Raw genomic sequence first — 27445 nt, forward strand, 5'->3', positions numbered from 1 at the left:
TGAGTTTCAAACAAATGCTGTTTGGATAAGTTTAGTGAAGGTTGATCCTTTAGCTGTGTAGTATAAGTAACTATTTGTTTAAAATGATATGGTACCCCATGCCCTTTCTCCCATGCCCTGACATCGGTGGCCATTGTTTTCTGGTTCATAGAAAATGCTGGCATTTGCTGAGTATAAATGCAGATGTCCAGTGATGTCCTCTCATTTCTTTTGCTTTTTGTTTTCTTTTTCTCTTCAGAAACCATGTGAGTATTTCTCGTCTTAATAAGTTAACAGGTAGTCCCAAATTATGCATTTTCTTGAAATATTTATGCAGAAAAAAGAACAGTCTGTTCCCAGGTTCCTCAGTAAAGATACCTCATTACTGAGGAAGAACTTCACTTTGAACTAGGACTCGCTCCAAGGCAGAGATACATGAGGCAGTAATTATAAAACAGGGAACACTTAAACACAAGCTTTCTAGGCTAGTTCTCTCTATGACAAAACTGACAAAATGCATACATATGTCCTTTTCTTCAAACTATCCCTGCCAGAGAAATTCCTACCAAAATCAGAAGCAATTGCACCCATCTAAAGAGCTTTTCTTGTGAAGAGGTGAAACCTCATGACCTCAAGTATAAATATAAATAGGAATATTATTATTGCCTTGTATTAAAATAAAAAGCCAATACATCAAAATAGGTAATAGGCTATAAACTGAAGCATGAATTTTGGTAAAAGTGGGGATTTTTAGGTGCCCATATGTTTCAGACAAATAAACTAAGGTGTATCCCAATTCCACCTAGTGCAAAGAATGTAATGCTCACATAAAGGAAATTATTCATGTGAATAATCATCTAGGGCCTAAAAGAGGTTGAACTACAGTGTGCCCACAACACTGGTGTATTTTGCGGGAGATTCAGGAACAACTACCATCAGTTGCTATGGGTATTGTATTCCTGCAGCACCCAGTGTCATGCTGTGTGCACTATAGATGTTAGTAAGTGCGATTAAACCAGGGAGTGTCTTGTCAAGATAGTTTTGGAAAGCTGGACCAGGACGGATGCTGGGAATTTTTTTTTCATAACCTTACTTTTTATCACACAGATATTTCTGTAGTGCACACACAAGAATGTGAAGTGTACAGACTTACAGGCATCTATGAGAAAATTGACCAGTATATTAAATTGAATAAAATGTACGCCGCTGGAAAAATGATCCTGGAGTACTTATCAATGGCATGGGTGTCGATCCTCAGGCTCACGTAGCTGCCCCTCCGACCCTTCCCCTGTGGGGAGCTCCTCTCAGAGCCCAGCGTGAGCTGCACCATCATCCTGTCTGGCTTCTCGCCATTCTCTGGCATGTAATTGCCCAGGTCATTCACTTCTACGTCGCCGTAGCTGCCTTCCAGCATGACGGTGCGCGGCTGGGGCAGTCCACAGGTGCAGGGAAACTGTGAACACGGCAAACACATGTTGGGATGCAGGCTCAGCTCATCTCTCAGAAGCCCATCAGTCACTGCATGGTGGAGGGGGTGGCCTTTCTCTAGTTTCTTTTATTCCCATTCGGGGTAGGGATAGGAAAATAATGGTGGTGGCACTGTAAACATTCTAATAGAGCAGGTCTTGTTTATTGCTGAACTAACGTCTACAAATCAACTCTTAGGAAACTTCATGTCAAACCAGAGATCAAGAAGAATGTTCTGGATGAGAGTATCACCCTGTTCTACACAAGGTCACTAACTGATAGCAGCCCTGATAAAAATATTTACAGATAAGATATTGGGAGACAAAGAGGGTGAGGGAGGAGGAATTTGAAAGGCACGGCATTGTGGCAATAGTTTGCTACCATGTGGTTAGAGTTTTCTACAGGCAGGAGGAAGAAAGGCAAATTAGGTAGAAGGGAAAACAATCTCAAAAATGATGGGAGATGTTTGAGATCACATGTGATGGAAAATTTCCTAGAATGTAGTATGTGTTTCCCTGGGAGCTGCTTTTATTATTACACTTCCATGTTCATAAGTAATTTGAATTACTTATGTGGAATTACTTTACTTACTTACAATTCCATGTGGAATTGTCATTTATTTTTATCACTATGGACAACACCAATGCTATAGGGACCCATGTCTTAGTTAACCTAGCTTAGCAGCTCCTGGTATATGGCAAGTGCTAAGTAAATGTTTGAATGAATGAGAGATGTGGCCCAGAGTAAATGTCACACTGCCTCAGCATATTGTTTTGTTTGCTCTTCACCCCATGAAGTAGGTGGAGGAAGGTGTGTCACTACCACATTTTACAGAGGACGGCTGACCTGCCCAAGGTCCAGAGCTAGATCAGGCTACATCCCCGAGTGGACACTTTAGGTCATAGTAAAGTCACCTTTTCCCGCAGCTTCCGTTCCTTCCACTCCTGCACAGTGGTCAGGTAGTTGACGGCTGCGTACTCCAGCACCGAGAGGAACACGAACACAAAGCTGACCCAGAGGTATATGTCCACGGCCTTGATGTAGGAGACACGGGGCATGGAGGCGTTCACACCCGTGATGATGGTGGACATGGTCAGCACCGTGGTGATACCTGCAAAGAGAGAGGGAGATAAGCACATGTTGCCTTTCACCAAGCACACCAGAAGGCTTCATGCCTCTCCTCTTTTGCCCTCCTGCTCCTTCAGCCTACAGTGTCTCCATCCCTGCCCCTCTGTTTAGCAAACACCTACTCTTCTTTCAAGACTTAGCTTTTATGAAGCCTCTCCTGTTCTCCACCCCTCAAAGTCAGCCTTTCCCCTTTTGTATACCTGCGTGTTCATCATCGCACATGTATCACCTTCTCCTTTTGCTGAGAGCCCCAGACATTTTGGTAGCAAGACATTTACTTCCATTCAGTTGTTAAAACAAAGATTACATATATGAGCAGGTATATATGTTTCTTGTAACTATTTCTCTAAAAAAGGAAAAAAGTACACAAGGTTTACTGTATTATTTGTGTCCTTGTTGCTGTCATCTAGTCGTGCGGTCCCAGGCCTGTATCATCAACTGTCAGCCCGCCTCTGGCGGCCCTCTTTCCCCCACCCCCTGAGCTAGACGTGCCTGCCAATTCAGCAATGTCCATTTTATCGAGGATGATGATGGCAATCTCATTGATCAGACACAGGTGTTTAAAATTAGAATGTGTGTGTGTGTGTGTATTTGTGTGTATTTTTTTATTTATTTATTTTTTGGCATAGTAACTGTTTAAGCTACAGAACAACTGTTAATGGACAGGTCATCTGTCAGTGGAAATTTGCCCAGAATCTCAAATTAAGCTCAGAACATTTGCTTGACAAACAGCAAATCACAGAGGATTGGGGTCATCTTCAGGGCCAGCTCCAATCCAGTGTAACTAAAACCTGGCAGGTCACCCTCTCCCTGAACCGTCTCAGCAATGGTAGCATGTGATTGGGTGGGTGCAATATTCAAAATGGGGAAGAGAGTTGCTGGCAAACAGCTATGGATGGATCATTCATCTAGTAGGTCCTCAGAATCGAGTACACATAAGAATTAATGGGAGAGCTTGTTAAACATGCAGGTTCATGGTCCTCTCTCAGGATTCTGAACCTGAACTTATACGTACATGATATATAGGATTCTTCTTTTTAAAAATGTCCACTGGAAATTCTGCCACAGAGATTCCTTGGGTGACTTTTGAGAAACCCTGTTATGTACAGTGAATTCCTTATGCAGGTGGGCAGAGAGAGCATCCATGGAGCAGGATCACCCACCCCAAGCAAGGCTCAAACAGACTAAAGATGGGATGTTTATGTGGGTAACTGGGAGGACTGGAAACAGTTTTTCTACCTAGATTTTTAATAATGGCACTTTACCTGTGAATAAATAACTTGAAGTGGTTCAAGTTATAATGCCAATAGGAATTTAGGGCCAATTTGAAATGAAGGGTTTTATACAGAAGAGATTACTTGTATTTTCAGATGCCTGCAATGTGCACTTGAAATATACTTTACCTAAGGGGACTCGGGCAGGCACAGCTCTGCGGTCAATCCAGAAGGACACCCAGGACAGCATGACCATCAGGGTGGCGGGGAAATAAGTTTGGAGCAAGAAGAAGAAGATGTGGCGACGCAACGTGAAGTTAATGTACAGACGGTTGTACCAGCCTGGGGGACACAAGGAAGAGAAGACAGCGCACACCGTGGCTATTTAGCTCCTTCATAAAACAAAGTTTATTCAGGGAATCATAAATGCCTCAGACACTTCACTGGAACTTTAACATGCCTTTACAAAGTGGAGGTGAGAAAAACCATGGAACAGAGGGACTTTGTGATACCCACACCCCCTGGATGAATCCATCTCAAGAAACCACTGACGCCTGTTCTGTACATAAAGGTAACCAAGAAGGCCATTTAAGACTCCTGTTACTCACATGATGGGACAGGACCAAACAACATCACCACCACCTAGGAGCTTAGAGCCGTGGGCTCTTGGTCACCCTGAGTCTACTAGACCAGAATCTCCTTTTAGCAATACTCCCCACATGATTTACATGCACATTAAAGTTTGAGAGGCACAGATTTAAACAACCCCCTTTGGATTTCTTTGTGGAAGAAAATGTATTTTAAGTTAAAATATCAAGCTAAACACAAGATTGCATTTAGGAACACAGTGAGCAATCATGGTTCAGCCATGCTTCAGTTTGGCCTTTTCGTTCTTTCCAATACAGGGGAAATACAAGCAAGGAGGAATGGGAAGGACTGGGAGAACAATGAAAGGAAAAGGAAAGGGCAGGATAAGCTTGAGATAACAAGGTCTGAAAATCAAATGGGGACTTGGCAACATTAATTTGAAAACTTGGCATCCTGAGCAATTATAATGCAATGTTTATAATTTTAACAGTTCCTGAAAGTGATTGTGTGGTGCTATAGACTGAATGTTTTGTGTCCCTCCACCCAAAAAACTCATATGTTGAATCCTAAAGCCTGATGTAATGGTATGGGGTGGGGCCTTTGAGATGTGATTAGGCCAAGAAGGTGGAGCCTTCATGCCTGGGATTAGTGCCCTGATAAAAGAGACCACAGTCAGCTCCCTCAGCCCTTCCATCATGTGAGGATACAACGAGAAAGTGGCTGCCTGTGAGCTAGGAAGGGAAGTGGGCTCTTATCAGATACTGAATCTGCTAGCACTTTGATTTTGGACTCCCTAGGTTCCAGAGTTATGGGAAATAATTTCTGTTGTTTAGAAGCTACTCAGCCTATGGTATTTGTTACAGCAGCCCAAATAACTAAGACAAGAGGAAATGTCAGAATGCTAAAGATCAAAGGAATGGAGTCCCCTGAAGAACCGAGATTCACGGGCAATATATACAGAAGATAAGATGTGCTAGATTGCCATAATGTGCTGGAAGTAAAATGTTGCCCTATATTTAGAGCAGAAGACTTGCACTTCCCTGCATAGTCAATCACGCAATGTTTTTGCAATAGAAGCTGCATAAAGATTTGAGCAAAATCATCTGGAAAGGTGATTAGTCAAGAAAGAGGCAGGGGTTGGCAAGAGTGAACCTCAGATACCAGAGGGGAGACCACAGAGCATACCCTCAGGCAACAGCAGGTAGCAAACCCATCCAGAACCTTGGTTCAAAAGACATTGCCCACAGGAAAATGACCAATAGTTCTTGCACTGCAGCTCACAAGAAGGTCACAAGGAGGGCATGTGCAAGCAGTGTAGTAAGAGAGGATTGCTTAAAACTGGCCCAGAGGGCCTGGCTGAAGCAGAGAGAATGTGGATGGAAAATGACAGGACAGAAATTGGACGGTTTCTTGGCGCAGAAGACGGGGTCTGGTAATCATATCAGTGAGGACATGCCCGATGCTAAACTGGCAAAGTGATTGTCTCAGATCAACCTCCTCACATGGCTTATGTTTCAGTCCTTACTGATATTTCTAGATTATCACTTCTGGTGCTTTGATGGCATCAAAAATCACTTCCACCCAATGCTTACCACCCTCTAGATCCGATTTAGGATTCTCATCTTTGTTGTCTAACTCAAAGGCTCTGCTCACTTGACAAGCAGTTCACACCTCTCCTAAAATACAGGCTGACCTATTCCAGGCAGGCTACCACTTGCCCAGCCTTCAGCCCACCTGACGCCCACCTGTGCTGCTGTAGAAGGCCAGTTTAGTAGTGGTGTGGAATTCCTGAATGAGGAACTGGGAGAGTGAGATCCGCTCATCTGTCTTTAAGGAGTCATTGCCTTTTTTCCAGTACAGCATCAGGTCATCTTCTGTATAGGCATCTGAAAAGATGGGAGATAGCAGGAGGCACGCGGCAGTGGGAAGACAGGCCTATGTGTGTGGTTCTGTGGATGTTACACCCCCCTCCTTGATCCCCCACACAAACTGTTAGGATTGTAATACCATTGTCTGAATAAACAAACTAAAGTCTAAATAAAGCAAAACAAAATCCAAAAAGACAAATCTAATTCTCCCATGTTTCAGAAGTCATCAGAGCAAAGCTCTCACATCTAAATGTTCATAATTCCTGCAAAAGGGCTCACCCTGCAATCCTGCCTGCCCTTTATTCAGTGAAACCAAATGAAATTGCTGTTTTTTAGATTAAAAAATGGTTAAATAATGGCAAAATTGCATATTGTTTTCAGCCTTCTAAATCAGGGTGATATAGCCCTTTCCTTTCAAAGTGTAGTGATGTGTCATTGATGGCACATCACTTCATCACTCTCAGGTAATAAGGGTTGCATTCTAAGAAGAGAGGGTCCACAAAGAGACAGGAGCAGAACATGTCCCTTTTCTGTAGGCCTCCAGTCGCTCCTGCCCAGGGTAACATCAAAGAGGTCACCCCATGAAGATCGCTCCCCGTGGCACTACCATTCCTCACCTCCTGCCCACTTGAGGTGAGCACACTGCTTGCTCCAGCTGAGCAAACCTACCTGCAGCCTGGGCAGAACAGAAACAAAACCAAACAGAGATGCCAGTCCAGTCTGCTCATGTGTAAACAGTTCTTTCCAGCACCCCCTGAGGCTCTATTTTATTCTTCTCTTTTATTCTATTTTTAACCATCAACCTGTGTGATGGTCTGTTTTGGTGTCCACTTGGGCTAGGCTCTAGTACCCAGTTACTCAACCCGTTCACTTCAGGTAAAGGAGATGATCCAGGATAATCTGGGCAGGCCTGTTACAATCAATTGAGATGACTTAAGAGCAGACCTAGGTTCCCCAAAGAAAAAGAAATTCCACCTATGACGGCAGGGTCAGATCCTGCCAGAGCTCCCAGCCTTCGCATTCCTTACCGGCAGGACGTCAGCCCTACCGCCTCAGCCCCCAGGCTCCCATATACCAATTCCTTGCTGTAAATCTCTAACTATGTATGTCTTGTAGTTCTGCTTCTCTGGTGGAACCTGACTGATACAACCTGGAGGAAGCTACATTCCCGATGGGTGTGCTTGGGTGTGCTGGGGAAAATAAGCTTCTGGAGTTAGTCCTTCTTCACACTGTGTCCTCAAGGAAGATATATCCCTCCCCGTTACAATGGAGAGAACACCAATCTCCCAGGGATCTCGAGAGGCTTAAATGACAGAACAGGCCTACAGCCACTGTGCAGTAGGTAGTCACTCCCTTGGTTTGGAGTTTCATCTCCCCACATTCAGTGCCCTGCAGAGCTGTCCATTTGGCCCTTGCATTCCTTGCTAGGTGACTGGAACCAGGGAACACCTGATCCACTGCCACAAGCCCAGGGAGTCTTACGAAGGTGCATTGGGGCAACGAGGTTTCTCATTAGGACGTTGACAGCTGGGAAGTGCAAGTGTCACATGCTGGTTCAGGAGCCAGGAGCCTTGTACATGCTGGGGTTATGGAATCCAGACCACGCCCATCAGAGGAAGCAGCTGGGCTGGGATCCATGAATGGAACAGGTACATAGAGAACTAGAGATGTGAGTGGCTATAACTCGCTGCTCGCTGCCTCTGCCCTGATCTTCCTGGGGCCTGGTATTTTACTTTTCTAGGAAATCCTGTCTTCAACAAAATCTTATTCATAACAGCAACAAAACAGATCAGAAAAGAACTCTGGCTGGAAGGTGCGTATGAGTGTTGAGCTGGGGACTTGGCAGGAGACCCAAATTTGCTGAGCCCTCTCCATCCCTCCCTGAGCAGTGACACTGGGAGACTCCCCCAAACCTCTAGTTTCCACAGAAAAAAATATTAAAACCATTGCCATAGGCATTAAAAGGGTCGATTATGGGCATAGAAGGTTTTAGTCCTATATCTGTTTCTGATTTTTAAAAATTGCCCTAGATTTGGTTTCAATCTAAAAAGTCACTTTAAAAGCATAGTGATGAATGAGGATCACACACTGTTCCAGCCGCTGAAAGTCAGAGGTGCTCAGAATCACTTAGGAGCTGGGTGCTAATGTCTGGCCCAAGTCTACTCACAGCTTTCAATTTCCAGTGAGCACGTTTGCGTGTCCAGGGGAAATCGGCTAAAATCCATATTGCACATTGCAGTCACTGTAACCCTAGAAACAGGAAGACAAGGACCGGGTTTTCAGAGGATGCAAAACACAAGTGCAGAATGCTAAAACAAACAGAAATGGCCTCTGTTTCCTTCCAGTATAACTGCCTCCTTCTCATGGCCCATAAGCAATGTGTCAGAATTTAGATGAGTCATTTGTGAGTGACACCCTCCTTGGAGTTCTCTTCAGCTTTTAAGTTTAACCCCAGTGTCAGTGTGAGGCAAACAGAATGCCTCTGCTAACTCCTATCATATTCAAGCATTTTAAAGAATCGATGGATGGCTCAATCAATATAGCAATGTGAACCTGGGTGGTGTAGCTCAGTGGATTGAGCACGGGCTGCAAACCAAAATGTTGCAGGTTCGATTCCCAGTCAGGGCACATGCCTGAGTTGCAGGCCACGACCCCCAGCAACCGCACATTGATGTTTCTCTCCCTCCCGCGCTCTCTCTCTCTCTCTCTCCCCCCCCACTCCCTTCTCTCTCTAAAAATAAATAAATAAAATCTTGAAAATATATAGCAATGTGAAATAAAACTCATATGATATTGTTTTTTAAAAGAAACCATAAGACCATATTTTTACAGGCATACCTCATTTTATTGTGCTTCATTTGATTGTGCTTCACAGATATGAGTTTTTACACATTGCAGGCAAGACCTTCCACCAGCAAAAACAGCATGACTCACTTTACTGCAGTGGTCTAGAACTGCACATGCAGTATCTCCAAGGTGTGCCTGTATTGTTCCCTTGTTTAAGATAAGTTCAAGTTCTTCTGTTCTTTTATTGATTATATTGATAATCAATATCTGTGTACAATATTTCAGATATAATATTAAATTAATGCCAGTTGCCAAATGTAGCACTTTTTTTACAATGTTGATATTTTATATTGATAATAATAACATCCACTGGTAGACATAGATGTCTTTAGTGCATAATTCCATGGAGATCATAGTAATGGAAAAACACCAGAAGATCTTATTGTACCAATGTATAAGCATCTAATGGTTTTGTTCCAGAATTTACATGGGAAAGTAAGCTTTTGAATCAAAGAAAAAACCAATACGGATCATTAGTCACAGAAGAAGGTTCTCCCACCCAGTGGGGAATCTTGTGGTCGAACATGACCAACATGGCTGGTGTTGAAAATACTGGTTTTTCCTAAGGCCGTAGAAAATGGGCTATGTAGAAATTGTGGGAATTATATACATAACTGATGGCCAAAGAGAAAAAAAGCACTCTTAATTCAAATGGAAATTTCAAGGAAAAGAGTTTTCTTGAAAATGAATTATCCAATTATTTGTCTTGTTTTTCCCATTCCATTTAGTGTGGAATGTTTGTGTCCTGGGAGGGATTTTGTTTTATTAGCCCATGGATAGTCCTATTTCCCCTGGAAATTCTGATAAACGGGTTGTGTTGATGGTGAGAGGTTATCAGGCTCACCCTGTGCACCCTGACTTGAGGCTTTTCCACTGTTAACCCACACAGGGAAGCAGCACGGTCTGTGATGTGATCTAGCCCATGTCTGTTTTTGCTTCCTCAAGTCCCTTTAAATTGATTCTTTGGAGGATGTTCCCTTGTCTTCAATGGAAACCTGGCAGTCCTGTGATTTTTCTGCTTACTCTCATGTAATGGAGTGTCAAAACCCTCATAAGTAATGAAACATATCTCAATTGAGAACTGAAAAGAACTTTGGTTCAAGGTGTTAACCAACACTTCAAACTTCATTCAAAGTGAGACTTCCACTCCTCCTCCCAGCTGAAGTACAAAGTTGGCATTTGAGAGGTCAGTTTCTGCTCATCTCTGATCGCCTCCTGCATGAGTGGAAGTAAGGAGAGGGAAGGAGGTAGCAGCAGGACTGTTCTTCGGCTAGCTGGCTTCGCAATCTCTAGGCCTGCTCTGTGGTTGAATCTGACACTTTCTTTCCCGGGCTTTTCCTCCCACTGCTGGGTACCTTCATTCTCCACAACAGCCACTCCCCACCCTGCTCTTGGTTCACCTACCCACACTCCATTCCACATACATGTAACTGTTCCCAACACTGGGAGTGCAGGCTGATCCCACTACAGCAAAAACTTCTCCTGGCTCTCCTCTGGGCTGGTTAAACAGCTCTTCTCTTATCCTCTGACTAACTGGGTCCCAGCTGTGGGCACACAAGCACCAAGCTGTCTGAGTGGTCCCAGTACAGGTCCACTCACGGCATCCCCACAGCTCTCTCCCAAGAAAAATCTCGCAAATCTTTTCTTCCTTTTGCATCCTTGACCTTTTATATCTTAAAGTTGACTGGGAGTTCAAAAACTGTAGAATTGGTTTTTTAACATTTCCTTAATAAAATCTACTAGCATGATGGAGCATCTCATTTGTGAATTCACCTATCATTGTATCTTGGAACCTAGGAAACTTCAGTCATCATCCTGTTACCTGTCTCTTTCCCTTCCCCTCCACTGGCCACATGGGTCCATACCTCTACTTGCATTCTAATCATTTGGTCCCATGTCTATCTCCTCCACTAGCCTGAAATCACACTAAGGGCAATAACATATCACTTCATTTTATGTCCCCAGGGCTTAAGACAGGGCCTAGCAGAGCTTTGATTTACATAACTCTGGGTGCCAGGTTGGCACCCAGAATGCTTTTAATAAAAATTTGTTCTGTTAATTAATCAATGAATGGATGAGGTGGGAGGATGGCATATTAGCATGCTCTAGGAGTTAACTAGTTGCTGACAGAGTTGACAATACCCAGGCACTCTGTGTTTTTCCTAAAATGAATCTTAAAGCAGTAGTTCTCAGTAATTTAGGTCTTCCTCCCCACTTTTAAAACCAACAAACCCATGGTTTTATTTGCAATAAACAGCAAAATCATCTGTTTTTAGGCACAAGGAGGCTCACTGACAACTTTGATTCTGACCACACAGGTTTTCCAAGCTCTTGTTTCCTCTGTTCTGCCTCTTGCGGTCATATCCAAGGTACTTGAGTTAGACATCTACCGGCTCATGAGACTGATGCCTAGATTTTTAGGAAGTTGGCAAGTTTGTTGTTAAACATTATTCAAATGAAATAAGCTACATTAAAAAAATAAAGTAATAAATATTCAAAACTTACATTTTAGTATCTATACTTCTGAAGTTACCTACATCTACTATTTTTACTGGACCATAAGACGCACCTAGATTTTAGATGAGGAAAATAGGAAAAAAATTTTTGAAGCAAAAAATGTGGTAAAATATTTAATAACATAAAACATAAGATTTTTACAGTCAATTAATATTTGACAAAGGAAGCAGCAACATAACATCGAATAAAAATAGCCTCTTCAACAAATGGTGTTGGGAGAGCTGGACAGCTATGTGCAAAAAAATGAAACTCGAGCACCAACTTACACCTTACACAAAAATAAATTCAAGAGGGATAAAAGACTTAAATATAAACCGTGACACCATTAAAGTCCTAGAAGAGAACATAGGTAGGAAAATCTCAGATATTTCACACAGAAACTTTTTTACTGACATGTCTCCTAGAGCAAAGGACATAAATGAAAGAATAAACAAATGGGACCTCATCAAAATAAAAAGCTTTTGCACAGCTAAAGAAAACAGTATCAAAATTAAAAGAGAACCAACTGTATGGGAAAACATATTTGCCAATGATACCTCAGACAAGGGTTTAATCTCCAAAATATAGAAAGAACTTACACAACTCCACTCTAAGAAGACAAGCAACCCAATTAAAAAATGGTCAAAGGACTTGAACAGACACTTCTCTGAGACCCAAAGACACATGAAACGATGTTCAATATCGCTAGCTATCAGAGAGATGCAAATTAAAACCACTTCACACCAGTCAGGATGGCCATCATAAACAAAGCAACAAACAACAAGTGTTGGAGAGGTTGTGGAGAAAAGGGGACCCTAGTGCACTGTTGGTGGGACTGCAGACTGGTACAACCACTATGGAAATCAGTGTGGAACTTCCTCAGAAAACTAAAAATGGATCTGCCTTTTGACCCTGCAATTCCACTGTTGGGACTATATCCTAAGAACACTAAAACACCAATACAAAAGAACCTTTGCACCCTGATGTTCATAGCAGCACAATTTACAATAGTCAAGTGCTAGAAGCAGCCTAAATTCCCATCAGTAAATGAATGGATCAAAAAACTATGGTACATTTACACAATGGATTTCTATGCAGCAGAAAGAAAGAAGGGGCTCCTACCCTTTGCAACAGCGTGGATGGAGCTGGAAAGCATTATGCTAAGCGAAATAAGCCAGGCAGTGAAAGACAAATACTGTATGATCTCACCTTTAACAGGAACCTAAACAACAAAACAAGGAAACAAGCAAAATATAACCAAAGTCACTGAAATAGAGGACAGACTGACAGTGACCAGAGGGGAGAGAAGAGGGAATTTCAGGGGAGAATGGGTAGAGTGTACAGGAACAAATTTAAAGGACACATGGACAAAAACTAGGGGGAGGGTGGTAATGGGAGGGAAGTGGGGAGTGTTGGGTGGGTGGGCTGGAATGGGAGTAAAAGGGAGAAAACTGTATTTGAACAATGATTAAAATAAAAAAAATAGAAAAAAACATAAGATTTCACCAATGTAAATTTAAACAGAACTCAACAGCAGCATTAACAACCATTATTCCTCCCAAATTTGGGGAGGGGGGAACATGTGTCTTATAGTCCAAAAAGTACGTGAGCGGCAGCTGGGGGAATCAGTGGGGCAGCGATTGTGGACCAGGGCCGAGCTCACGGCCCAGAAGCCCAGGGAAGTGTCTGACTCCAGGAGAACAGAATGGTTGCCATTGATCCCTCCTGTCCCCGCTCCCGCCCCGGCCCCCACATATAACGTCACAATCTAGCAACTGGGGCGCCCAGCCCTGGTGAACACCTAAGGCTCCGCCCCCACTGTAACAAGAGTGACCAGACCGGAGAAAAAAGAAATAAATAAATAAAATAATAGGAGAGATAGGGAAAGACATAAGATATGTTTCCAGCAGAACAGATCAGTCCCCCAGGACTCATCCTTTTGAGTGACCAAGAAATAGCCAATCTATCAGATGCACAGTTCAAAACACTGGTGATCAGGAAGCTCACGGAACTGGTTGATTTTGGATGCAAATTACATGAAAAAATGCAGATTACCATAAAAGAGATGCAGGAAGACACACGGAGGAGAGCCAATTGTGAAAGGAAGGAATCTGAGTCTCAAAACAACACAGTGGACCAGAAGGAAGACAGAATCAACCAAACAGGAAAGCATGATGAAATAAGAATTCAAAAAATCGAAGAAAAGCTTAAGACCATCGAGGACACCTTTAAACGTTCCAACATCCAAATTATAGGGGTACCAGAAGGGGAGGACCAACAAGTGGAAAAGTTATTTGAACAAATAATAAAGGAGAACTTCCCCAAACTGGCAAAGGGAACAGTCTTCCAAGAAATCCAAGGAGCACAGAGAGCCCCAAAGAAGTTGGACCCAACAAGAAACACACCAAGGCACATCATAGTTACATTAGCCAAGGTAAAAACGAAGGAGAGAATCCTAGAAGCAGCAAGAGATAAGGGGACAGTCACCTACAAAGGAGTTCCCATCAGACTGTCAGCTGATTTCTCAAAAGAGACCTTACAGGCAAGAAGAGGCTGGAAAGAAATATTCCAAGTCATGAAAGACAAGGACCTACATCCCAGATTGCTCTATCCAGCAAAGCTCTCATTTAGAATGGAAGAGAAGATAAAGTGCTTTTCAGATAAGGTCAAATTAAAGGAGTTCATCATCACCAAGCCCTTACTTTATGAAATGCTAAAGGGACTTATCTAAGAAAAGAAGATAAAGAAAAGACATGTATAGTAAAAGGACAGCAAACTCACAATTATTAACAACCACACCTAAAGCAAAACCAAAAGAAACTAAGTAAACAACTAGAATAGGAACAGAACCACAGAAATGGAGGGCACATGGGGGGGCTAGCAGTAGGGGTGGGAGGAGGAGAGAGGGGGAAAAGGTATAGAGAATAAGTAGCATAGAATGTAGGTTGAAAATATATAGGGGGAGGGCAAGAATAGTACGGGAAATGTTGAAGCTAAAGAACTCATAAGTATGACACATGGACATGGACTAAAGGGGGGGAACGTGGGTGGGAGAGGGGGTACAGGGTGGAGGGGAGTGAAGGGGGAAATGGGACAACTGTAATAGCATAATCAATAAAATATATATATATAAAAAGAAAAGAATGCATTATCTATTTCTCTGACTCCTACTAGAGAAATAAAACTTTTATTACAGTAAAGTTTTTCAATTGAAATATAACATACAGGATAGAATATAAATCATAACTATCAGCTTGAGAAATTTCCCCAAGTGTATTTTTTTCTTTCTTTTTTTTTTGTTTTTTGTTTTTCCAAGTATCTTTTCAAGACTGAGTAATTCGTTACTCATGTGTACAAGTTAGTTTTCCTTGGTGCTGACAAGTTGGCAGCTCATGAAAAGTTAGAAGCTAGCTATTCAAGGCCAAAAAGCAAAATAGCTGTTGTGGAAGCAATGATTTTCATGGTTATGACAAATGATTTGCCTTTCTTCCCATGCTTCAGGTGTAAAAAAAAAAAAAGTCTTGCAGCTAAAAGGCCCAGAGCAAGGGCTGAGAAGGACCTCACCTGAGACTGTAGAGCACTTTCCCATCAGGCTGGACCCGCAGCATGACATTGTCCGTGGTGGTGTCATGGATGAAGGAGCGCTTGGAATGCACAAAAAACATGTCGGGGACCCAGATCTTCTTCACCAGCCGACCATCGAACGTCATGCTGAGGTTGTTGGTGCTCGGGAAGGACAGTCTTTCATCCTTCCAATAGTGCCTCAAGTAGAGGGTCATGGTGAAGTCCTGGGGTTGGAGGGCCGAGAGGGGAACCCCACACACTGAACAAATGGATGTCAGCAAGACATTCTCTAGCCCTGTGGAGCCATCAGTTGCCTGGCTGGGAGTGAAACAGCTGCCAGCTCTGAAAGAAACTGAACTGACCCTCTGTCTAAGGGCTCCCAGGCCCACACACAGGGCAAGGCAGAGAGTTCATGCATCTGGAAGCCATCCTCAAGCAGAGAGTGGGGCTGGGGGGTGAAGAGAGTGGGTAAGTGCCCCAGCTCCCTGGCCCCTTCAGTTGGGGTAACCCTGAAGTGTATTCTGTCCTGACCCCCAGAGTACCCCAATGGGACAGCGTTTCACACCCCAATAGTAACCAATTTGATGGCAAGGCTGTTTTTGCTTCCTTCCCTTCCCTGTCTCGCCTTCCCACTCTCTTTTCTTGTTTCCTGGAATCACCTCCCAAATAAACTCCTTGTGCTAAAATGCTATCTCAAGTCTACTTCTTGGGAAACTCAAACTAAGATAAGGCCCTCAAAACTCCTGCAAGCCAAGGAGTTCTGGACTGTTCTATTTTTATTTAAATCTAAATCCATTAAAAAGGAAAAAAAAAAGAAGGGACATTTCTGCTTCTTCATTTCCACAGCCAAATAGACTGCAGCAGGAGGATATGCCTGGCTACTTGGCAGCTGCCACCTTGGACCCTGCTGTTTATGTTTAAGAGCCTTTAATGCCAGGAACCTGGGCCCTGAAGGAGGAAGATGGACTTAGTCATCTGGCTCTGTTCCATACCAATTGGGTGGCTTCTGGCAAGTGTCTCAACCTCCCTGGGCCATCTGTAACAAGAGTGTGGAAATGCCTACTGCCTGGGCAGTGAATCCAGGTGGGCAGAACTCTGGCCCAGCACAGGCCCCGTGTGGATCCCCTTGCCCAGAAAGAGAAGCACTTACCATATCAACCTCTGAGATGCTGTCCAAGCTCTCCACCTGCACATCCACGCCAACAGGAATGGCTGGGCCTGTGGGTAGGGCAGGACAGGAGCATTTATTCTTGTAACTTAAACTTTTACTCTGAAAAATATAGGCATAAAGAACATTTCCCCTGGAACCTCAATGTCATGTCAGATTTGAAGGTCTGGTGTTCCCACACGCCGTACTCAAGTCAAACCACAGATAGAAGGATGGAATCATGGCTGGGCTTCCTGGAATATTCCAGCAAAGGTAAAAAATACATATCCATAATCTTACTCATCCCAGGTAATTCTGAAACAATAAGGTTAATATATAGCCTTCCTGGTGGTTATACATGCTCATCTAAAGGTACTAGAAAGCTCTGCGCAGTGGCAGTATCGTAGCCAATGAGGTTTATCCGAGGTGCGATTATTGCTAATTAAAAGTACTATAAAGACTGAGGTCAAAGCTGGTCAGAACCAGAACTGACTTAAGGACTTACTGCTTAGCATGAAGTTGTCCACTTTATTTTTCATATTTCCCTCCTGATTTTGCACCCTCTTATCACAGGATAAGCCAATGCCTCTGTCTGGCCAGGAAAAGGGCATTGCTGGGTAAGTAGGCACCCAGAACCAAAGCCATATTCAGATGATTTGTCAAGGCCACAGGTCTGCATCTTTGGCATGTGATGGAGTGGCCTCCAGGGAGGGGAGGGAGGAGCATTAGACACCAGGGTGGTCTTGAAACTGTTAGATTTTTAACTTTTTTTTTGGCATTTCTAGGCCCTGAAAACTTAATGTTCATAAAGGGTTAAAAAAAAAAACATTGTAAAGGGAGTGGACTCCTGCCTGTTTCCTCCCTCCTTCAGGTGTGTACGGCAGGCATGGGGCACACCTGGACCTTCCACGTGGAAAGGTGAGTTTGAACCCAACAGCAGCAGATGACAGACTGAGAGAGACTCACCCTTATACCTGTTTATTCTTTGGGTAAAAGTAACTGGAAAAAACAAAAGGCATGAGGATGATTTCTAAAAATATTTTTTGCCAGGAAATACAACCCATGAGGACGAAAACCCTACCTGACACAAAGAGGGCTGAAATCCAGCAGGGCGGGCTGAGCTTCCAAGGGCTTTGGCATCTGTCTGTGCTAAATGATTTTTTTCTCAAGCTATTTGTTTTCATTTAATTAAGCCCAGCAGTCCACACTCCACCCTCAGATATGTACCCAGGGTTCCGCCTGCCAGCTCCCAGATGAGACCACACTTAGTCCAAGGTTGCTACTCAGAGCATTTTCAGGAGGCAGCTCTGGGCTGCAGCTGTCCTGTCCTCCCCCACTTGCCCTTCCCACCGCCAGCTGCTAGCTTCACCAATCCAGAGGCCCCCTTGCCAGAAGCAGTGGCCTGAGGACAGCTCAGCCTGGCCACTAACCAGGAGACATTTCCTGAGAGCTGTCAGCAGAGCCTGGGGAGGGCTGAACAGAGCCGGGGGAGGGCTGGGCAGATGCCTAGAGATGCTGTGGGCTCAGCACCTTGTCCACCAAGCACAACCGAGGCAGTTCTGATTAAGGGAGGGCAAAGCTGGGTGGTCCCTCGGTTTGGTTTTTGCCCCCATATAGTCTGGTGAACCCAAAGAAAGAAGACGACCCCGAAGAGTGCACATCTCATACCTCCAAAGCCAGGCCTCATGCTGAAATCATGGTCATCTATCCGCAGAAGCTGCTCTGACTTTGTCAGTGGCGATTTGGTGATGTCAGGGCTTCGTTTCAGAATCGGGCTGTCAAGGGGGAAACAGTTTGATCACAGTCTAATGAAGCCAGATAAAAAGCTATTTGCATTCAGACTTGATCTTGACAGGTTGGATGCGATATGTTAACTTCTCTTTTAAGCTATTAGATATTCTCTTTTCCTTTGTCCAGCTTTCTGGGTATATGAACTGGCTCAGAAGGTCCAAAACAGTGACTTAGAACCATGACCCAGGAGCTCTAGAACTTCAGCGTCCAAGGCCCACTCCAGGAACTTTGATTTGGGTTGCCTGGGAGTGAGGCCTGGACATTGGTGTTTTGGGGTTTTTTTAAATTTATTTATTTTTAGAGAAAGTAGAGAGAGGAGAGAAACATTGATGTGTGATAGATACATCGACAGATTGCCTCTCACATACACCTAGCTGGAGACCCGGCCCACAATCCAGGCATATGCCTTGACGGGGAGTTGAACCTGCAAACATCTCGGTTTGCAGGCTAGCACTCAGTCCTCTGAGCCACACCAGCCAGGGCACGACATTGGTGTTTTTTAAAACTTTCTAGATTTTTTTAATGTGTAACCAAGAGTGAGAACTCTTGGCCTTGGTCTCCTTAACAAGTCCAAACAACCGCAAAGCTCCTGGGTCATCTGGGGAGGGTTTGAGCTGGAGGGGAGAGACAGGGGGTGTGGGCTAAGCACGCTTGACCTCGGCTGGCCCATCCTGTGGGGGGAGGATGGACTTGCCTTCAGGTCAAATGTCAACCATCCTGGCTCTCTGAGAGGCTCTCAGAGCTTCCTGTGCCTCTGCTTCTGAATTGCACATAGAACCATTTTAATATATCTTCACTTTTTTCCAAGCAGGTAATATATTTGCAAGGTTTGATAATTTTTTAAAAAAGGAAATTCAGTAAGAAGTTAGCCTCCCACCTCTGCCTCCATCTACCCCAATTCCCCCTCCACAGACACCTCTCTTATTGGTTTCTTGTTTATCTGTCCAGAGTTTCTTGTAGATACAAGTGAATATAAATATGTACTTTTAGTTCTATTTTTCCATTTTTATTGAGAAATAATTGACACATCACATTGTATTAGTTGTAGGTATATAATATAATTGATGTATATTTGGATATATCATATATTGATATATACATTTGTAACATATATATTACAAAACTACTACCACAATAAGTTCAGTTAGCACCATCACCTAACATAGTAATAATTTTTTTCCTTACGATAAGAACTTTTAAGACCTGCCCTCTTAGCAACTGTACACAACTGTTCCAGATGTGTACAACACAGTGTTGTCAGCTGCAGACACCACGCTGTGCATTACACTCCCCAGCATCTATCTGTCTTACGGCTGGGAGCCTGTACTGTTGGCTCTCTTCACCCACTCCCTCCCTATCCCATCCCTTGCCTCTGGAAACCAGCAATCTGTTCTCAGTGTCTGAGTTTGTTTTTTATTTTTTTTAGATTCTACATATAAGTGAAATCACACAGTATTTATCATCCATGTTGTTGCAAATGGCTTCTTATTTTTATGCACAAAGTTAACATATAAACTCTTCTACTTCTTTTTTTTCTGTATTTAATTATACCTTAAATTTTCCCGTATCTAAGTCTCCCAAGCCTCTTATTCTTTTTACACTGCATAGTGCTCCATTACATGGATGCACTATTAATTCATATGATCAGACCTCTATTGGTGGAAATCTGAGTTGCTTCCAGTCTTTTTTGCTATTATAAACAATGTCACAATAGCTTTGATGATCTTCATTTATCCATCAGCATCATCTGTAGAAGCCATAGGAACAATTAGCCACCTTCTCAGCTCTTCCTTATGCCAACAGCAGTGTGTATTCCCTCCAGGGCACTCCCTTGCACACCCTTCCTTTCCCCTGGATGCAGCAGTGCCCAAACTCTGGCCTGCATCAGCATCTGCTGGAGGGCTTGCTCAAACCTAGATTCCCGAACCTCCCCATTCCCTGGAGGTTTCTACTTGGGCAGGTCTGGGCTGAGGACCAAGAACTTGCCTCTTTAACACTTTCCCAGATGTCACTGATGCTGCAAGTCAGGAAACAGCAGTTTGAGAACCACTGACCTGATGCATTTTATCCCCAATGCGCACAGCTTCTTACTTTCTAACTCAGTCTACCTTTAAGTCCTTTGCCATCTTCTTTTATGAAGAAACCCTTTGTCATTATAGAAGAAAAAAGTGACTGGGAGATAGAAAAGTGGACTCTGTCTTCACTCAGGCACTGCCTGCTCTGTGCCTTCAGGAAACTTGTTTCCCTGAGACTCAGACTTGATTACCTCAACGGACAGAAGATAAAGCTCTGGGACCCTACAAGGGATGCGAGAAGTACATGGGACAGTGTGTCTAGAAGTGCTTTCAAACTCTAACGCAGTACACAAATGGAAGGAACCATTGTCGTCATGGAGCTGACAAGAACGTTTTCTTCTAAAGTAAGGAAATTACTGTGCTCACAGCAAGGAAGTGGCCCGGGGAAAGAAGGGAGGAAGAAGCTGGGGACTTCGAGATGAGGAAAGCCAGTCCACATTGCCCTCTGCATCCTCTCTCCCCCAGCTGGTGTCAGGAGTTCCCTTTCATCTTCTCCATGTGGCTCCCCCTCTTTTTGTCCCCCATCCCCTGCTTCTTCCTCCTCAGTCAGGGGTATGAACCCTGCCAAAAATCACTGCAGCTGAGGCGTGGGGAAAAGACAACTTCAGCATGGCGTGCACGCAGCCATGGCCATGCCTGCCTTGCTGTGGGCATCTTTGTGTGCTTTTCGTCTTTGTCTTTGAGGATTACAATGAAAATTAAAAATAAAAATTTGCTAGAGACACTCTAGGTACTCAAACCATCAAAGTACCCCTCACCCTCCAGGTTTGCCTTAAATCTCACCAGAATAAAATGCGAGATAAAAAAAAAACCTATGAAACTACAATGCATTAATTTAACCTTCTGATTGGCATTTCCCCAGTACCCACAAGAGCAGGGATTGGAGGATTAATTACTTAGAAGGCCTGATGATTTGAAGAGGTATGACCTAAAATATCTCCCCCATTCATTTCCCCAGGCTTGAAATTGATGCCATTCCTAACCTAAATCTACTGTGAAACTGTTAGGACAGAGAGTAGCACATTGATAGGTAGCTGTGTCACTTGGGCACCCTTGTCCTCTGGCTTATAGATTCAGCCAAATGGGCACTGGCAGGACAAGAGGGAGCACAGTGTTATTGCTCCTTCTCTCCCTGCTCCAATGCCATGTCTGTGTTTCTCTGTGATTACAAATAATCACAGTATCTTCAATAAACTCCAATAACACTATTTCCCCTTCAAGCCTAGGAGTAGTCATGGCTTCCTGCTATTCCTAGTCCTAGAAGGCATCAGCAGGCCTGGTTGATTCCCTGAACCCTGCCCACAGCTCTGCAAGTAGTCCCTTTATTCAGTTATTAGTTAGGCCCTTTGAGTGCAAGGCTCTTTCTGCCTGGACTTGACTGATGCACAGGGACACATCACAACTGATGCACAAGGCTTATGTCCTCTGTAGCAAAGTGGAGCTGAGACGAATGTGGGCTCTGGTGAGAGGGATCCCAGGAGTGGAGAAAGCTGAGTCTGAAGGGAGAGCTGCTCCTGGGACTATGGGCCATTGCAATGGATGGTGAGCAGGGGCAAGATCAGGCCACAAGTCACTGAGAGCAGAGTCCTTTTTATCTTTAGCACCTTGCACAGTGCTGGACCCCCAAAGACCCTCAACACATACTAGCTGAATAAAGGAAGGAATCAGCCCTTGAGATGGGTGCCTGATAACAAAGTCAGGAGGGGCTGAAAGACGGGGGTTGGAATAGAAATCAAGCTTGGCCCAGTTCTTCTTTTGGTTTTGGGCCAGCCTAAATCAGAGCTGGGCGCCAACTACAGGGAGATGTGTTAGATTCTGAGATGCCACTGCCTTTGCCTTCCTGAAGCTTAGATCCTTGCCTAGAAAGTCCTTGTAAATAGAATCCTTAAAGTCTTTTTTATATTCTTGTTTAATATTTTAAAATAACTTTTTTCTGCCTACATGCCCATGTTTTCAAAAATTTGTAAAATACATTTAAATGTAAAGGAGAGGACAAAAACCACTCAGAAATAACCCATGCCATTCTGTATATATCCTTATGAGAGAGAGAGAGAAAACACTGTAACTTACTTTTAAATTTTAGTTACAATGTACCGTGAGATATTTTTCACGTAATTAGCATCTTTTTACCAGCTAGGGATGTGATTATTAACCTTTAAGTATGACACACAAATGATAATAGCAATAACTAACACTGCTTGAGTACTCACTATTGGTCACTTAGCGTGCTAATTCACATTACATGTAGTAACTTAACTTGGGTTAGTCCTCAAAACAACCCTATAAGGCAAACCTTACCATGAGAAAACTAAGACACAGAAGGTTTAGAAAACATGTAAAAGTGACAAGAGCTATAAGTCAAACCCCAAAGGACCTAGACCCAAGGGTTGGAAGCAAGGTTGGTCTTGGAAGATTTGGCTCCCATTGCCTCGGAATTCAGGTTAGATGGGGAAGGTCCAGGCTTATCTTTCCCCTCATGTAGAAGCTAGCATGGACCTTGCATAAAACTGGTACCCACTCACTTATTAAATGAGTTCATTTATTAAATTCATTCCCAGAAAATTATGATGGAAGTATAGACATATCCCAAGTTACAATGATATAGGATGACCTTCAAGACAACTTTCTGTTGAAACTGAACAGAGGGTGTACGTTTTTTGAACACACATTTTCATCCTGTCCTCTCAGAGAGAATGTAGAGTTCTGGCCTATGGTGCTTCTTCTTGATGTTTCCTTGGTGTAGTTCCCAGTCAGTGTGAGTGTGGATGATGTTTTCTGAAAACCTCTGTCAGGGATTACGTCAAGCGGATGGGGGCTGCCGTGGGCAGGGGGCCTGCCGGAAGGATCATTCAGCCAATAGCAGAGCACCTGATCCATTCACTTCACTTTGCTGATTATGTCATCTCTGAGAAGACAGAGAACTTAATTTTGACAAGGAAGGAAGAACTAGTTGGTGAAATGATCTTGCCTTCTTTGCAAGTGTAGTGAATAGCCAAGCAGAGAAATCCTTATATGCAGTTAAAAACACTGGCTGTCACCCATAGCTCCTCTCTCACACCCTCATCTGGGGCCACAGAGGACAGGTGGGCATGTCCGATCCTACCCCCTGCTTGCTGGTGTATCTGTTCATAGAGGCGCCTCTTTCTAAAGTGCATAAAAACCCTGAATAGGCCACCTGGCCTGACCACACCGGTCCGCCAATCAGTCCAGGCTGAACCTCCTCCTCTAAATCTCTCCACATACCCTGGCCTCTCCACTCCCATTCCCACTGCCTTATCCGTCATTATTGCTCACATGGAGGCAGCAGGCTTCCACGCCTCTGCTCTCATTCTTCTCTAATACAACCGATACGCTTGGGGAAAAAACACTAGAAAAAAATATACAAAATATGTTAAGGTTATTTCTGGGTTTGGGGATTATGGGTGATTTTTCTGTGTTTTTAAAACTTTTTTTCATTTTTAAAGAATTTCAATAATCCTATATACATCTTTCATAGTTACAGAAAACTGAAAGTTCTTTTAAGTAGTTTTTTAAAGAAAATTTTTTTGCTCTCCAGGACTTCTCTTCATCATTGGTGCTTACCAATAAGTCACCACTCTACCTCTGGTTTGGGAGAGGCTGAGAAGTTCTTGATGACAACCAGTAGGGTTTGTTGCTGTTGTTGCTTTTATTCCTCATGAGCACCTTTGGTTCAAATAATCTCTGTGGCTGTGCCGCTCCACAGATTCCACTGTTTGCTCAAGCCACTTCTTGACTCTGGCAGAAACAGGGCATGTGGCTTGTGCCCAGCAATCTCTCTCAGTGCCCAGGACTCACCATGACCAGTGGGTATTTCAGCTCCCAGTTTTGTGATGTTACTAAACAGCCTGTAACAAGGGCCATGGGCCTCAGCCAGCTGTTCAGGAGCCCACGTGTGAAGGGCCCTCTTAAACCCAGGAGGGGAGCTCTAAGAAGCAGATATTCTGGCCTCCTCCACTAGTCCCACACTCCACAAATCTGGATTCCCTTTTATATTAATTTATATTTCCGACCTCTATCTGTGTTTACATCCAGAGTTAAAAAAGCTGAAGCTCAATTTGGGCCTAAGGCTGACAAAGAACACGAGTCAAGAATGCCCTACTGCCTCTACTTCCTCATCAGTAAAGGGAGAGAGAGCTGGATCAGGTTTTCTCCAATTGTCCCCTTTATTGTGTCAGGCAGGCAGGTGTGCAGGTGTACGTTTACATTACCAGTGCTGCCAACGCAGCTGCCCAAGTGACTCTGAGTGTGAAAGGGACAGTCGGGCTCCATCTAAGCTCCCTCCTCTCGCTCGAGCTGGTACGGCCAGCGCGGCACGTACAATGTTGGCAACAAGCAAGCAAGCTGATCTTCAGGCAGATCTATCCCTGCTATCTCTACCAAATTATTAGTAGAGAACAATCTAATGATTCTTCTAGTCATTACAGCTTGAAGATACCTGCTTTGTTTTCTTTTGAATGATTTTTAAAGGACCCAGAAACCCAGCAGAAATAATTAGAACAGAATCATTCTCACTTAGAGGTCCCATTGGTTATTTGAGAATTTGCAGATTTATTCCAACCTAGAATGCAGATATCAAATAATAGCCTTTAATTTTTTTAAAAAATATGCCTATACCATATTCTTTTTTCCCTAAGTCTACCTTTCACCTAGGACAATTCATAAGAGATTTAAGAATATGCAATGATAGCAAGGTGCTTGATCTAGCCACATTTAAAACTACAACACAATTCTGATTTCCTAAGAGGAAGGCGGCAGGGGAACAAAGGGAAAAGGAGGAAGAAGGCATCACATAAGGCACCATAAGGTGGAAAAGATTCCAAAACAACATTGTGAGTGTGATTTGCACACCTTTCCCCACAAATCCTCTACCACTACACATCCACTCACCCGCCTTTCTTAGGCATCTCGTGGATTTCTCTTCCTCGCCAGTGCGCTCTGCTTCCAGTGGCCAAGACCCATCCCCACCACAAAAGGAAGACTCCAGCTTTCATATTCTGGACAGTCCGCATGGGTTTCCACATGCAAACAGTGTTTTCAAGAAACAGCAAAAAGGAAAAGGCTGTCTTTCTCTCTCAAGACATTATCAGTCTGTTCATTACTAAAAGGATGTTTACTCATGAGGGAAAAAAAAAAACAACCCACAGTATGTAATCTGGACAGCAGGGAAAAGCAATTTCCACTAAACCTATAAATCCTCCTACGTCAGATGTCAGGGATTTTCTGAACTGAAGTTGAAGTCCTGTGTCCCGGTCGAACAATTTTGACTGGTCTAAATCAGTACCTCATCAGATGTGATAAATATGTTAGGAAAATTCTGTACTTTCTGGGTAATAAATCGAAGCAAGAAGCAAATAAAAATAGACCAAAGCAATTTCCAAAATGAGAAGTGTCAGAGGTGTTGTTCTGCCTCGTATGCCACATTAATGTGCTCCTCTTTGCATCTGCTTTAAGCTTCCAGCCATTATTACTGCTTAAGCTGAGGGCTGGATTTGGACAGCTCCCCGCCCCTACTCTTTCCTGAGGCTAAACCTGTGGAACCTCAGGGTTCCAAACCTGGGCAGGCTGTCTATAAATATCAGGTGTTGGGAGGGCTAAAGAGGAAGAGGCTTTTTTTCTTTGTTTTGCACAGAAAGAACTACATTTTCTTGTCAGTTGTAGTATTCCTATAATGAACTTAATCAAACTTTTTATATTTGAAAAATACCAGTCGTAAGTTAATAATAGCCATTAGGTCTGTGCTGTCTATTGTTAAAAGCAGCACAACAGGGCCAACATGGAGTTCCTGTCACAAAGGCCCACATCACCAAACTAAGACCTAATTGGTTCTGGCTCTGTCCCAGAAATGGAATCTTAAACTGGACGATCTGGAGTCACCCCATCCCTAACCAGATGATCTGACAGTCCCCTGTGTGAGGGAGGGGAAAATTTCCTTCTTCCCTTATAGGTTCTTTGTGGTTTAATAGTTAAATTAACATTAGACATATTAACAGGAGAAAAACAAATTTAGTTTCATATATACAGGAATCCCATAAAAAGAGGAGACTCAAAGAAATTACCAAACTAGGAAGCTTTCATACCCTTTAGGCATCCCACCACCACCAAAAAAAAACTGTGAAGAACTGACAAGATGAACAGATGTGAGCTTGAGGTAGTCAGTTAAGAAGTGACCGGTTTGTTTGTGCAGCATTCCTGGCCCTAAACTCCCTATCGCCGGGGGTAAAGGTGCCTCTCCCCTCCTAGTTCACCAGGGACCTTTATTTCCTGCTTTCAAGGGCACAAAGGAAGGTCAAAGCATCCTTGTACCAGCTGTTCCTCAGATGACTTTGATTCAGAATAGTCAACATGCCAGTGGCACATTTGGGCGTGGCATATTCTGCTCCCCTTCAGTTGGGAGAATCATGTATGCAATTAGGGCCTTGCCTGGAATGTCATTGTTGAAAATGATGTTCATTTAACTAGGTGTAAAAAGCCTAGTTTAGAGAACAAAGGTTGGGTGTACTTACGGAGTAGTAGAAATCAATAAATACATGATTAGATGCCTATGTCTATATTTTTTTGCATGTGAATGTCCAACTGTTTCAGCATCATTGCTCAAAAAGACCATCCTGTCTTCATTGGCTGGCCTTTGTTCTTTTGTCAAAAATTGGCTATATTTATGTGAGACTATTTCTTAGCTCTCAATTCTGTTTTACTGATCCTTTACCTACCCTTTCAATAATACCACACTGTCTTGATTGCCAGTCTTACAGCCAGCCTTCCAAATTTGTTCCCCTTCAATATTGTGGTGACTATTCTGGGTCTTTTGCCCCGCCACATAAAATTCAGCATCAGTTTGTCAATATCCATAAAATAAGTTGCTTGGATTTTGATTGGGATTGCATGGAATCTATAGATCAAGTTGAGAAAAACTAGCATTTTAACAATATTGAGTCTTTCTCTCCATGAACATGAATTCCCTCTCCATTTATTGTGTCTTCTTGATTTCTTTCACTACATAACCAAATTAATAAATGCTACCAGTAAGACTTTGTTTGGAATTATTTCTGGAATGTCAGGAGTTTAAATCATACCATAGAATCTTCTTATGTTTAATATTCTCTTATATGATGGTTAAGGAGACAAACTAGTTTTTTAAGCACCTGTGTTCAATGAATGAGTCCACTTCTCCAACTGCATGCTACTACCTTCATCCAGGTCCCCGGGAACTCCCCTGGACCATTGCAATATCTTCCTAACCTGTCCCATGTCTGCCCTTGTCTT

The 27445-nt window shown here is 43.3% G+C and overlaps 1 protein-coding gene and 1 pseudogene across 1 annotated transcript; one reads left to right on the plus strand and one right to left on the minus strand.

The window, feature by feature from the left end:
• Nucleotides 1–151: 151 nt before the first annotated feature.
• Nucleotides 152–25550, minus strand: GABRR1 (gamma-aminobutyric acid type A receptor subunit rho1). Its single transcript, XM_028509955.2, has 9 exons — nt 25073–25550; nt 17967–18073; nt 16302–16369; nt 15152–15375; nt 8412–8494; nt 6122–6262; nt 3978–4130; nt 2361–2557; nt 152–1432 (listed from the first exon to the last, which is right to left on the minus strand). Exons 1-9 carry the CDS (start codon nt 25204–25206, stop codon nt 1139–1141), a joined length of 1401 nt encoding a protein of 466 aa, XP_028365756.2. The 5' UTR covers nt 25207–25550; the 3' UTR covers nt 152–1138.
• LOC114495743 lies at nt 16680–16812 on the plus strand (annotated as a pseudogene).
• Nucleotides 25551–27445: the final 1895 nt, after the last annotated feature.

The sequence above is a fragment of the Phyllostomus discolor genome, chromosome 4, assembly GCF_004126475.2.
Source record: "Phyllostomus discolor isolate MPI-MPIP mPhyDis1 chromosome 4, mPhyDis1.pri.v3, whole genome shotgun sequence".
NCBI classification, from domain to species: Eukaryota; Metazoa; Chordata; class Mammalia; order Chiroptera; family Phyllostomidae; genus Phyllostomus; species Phyllostomus discolor.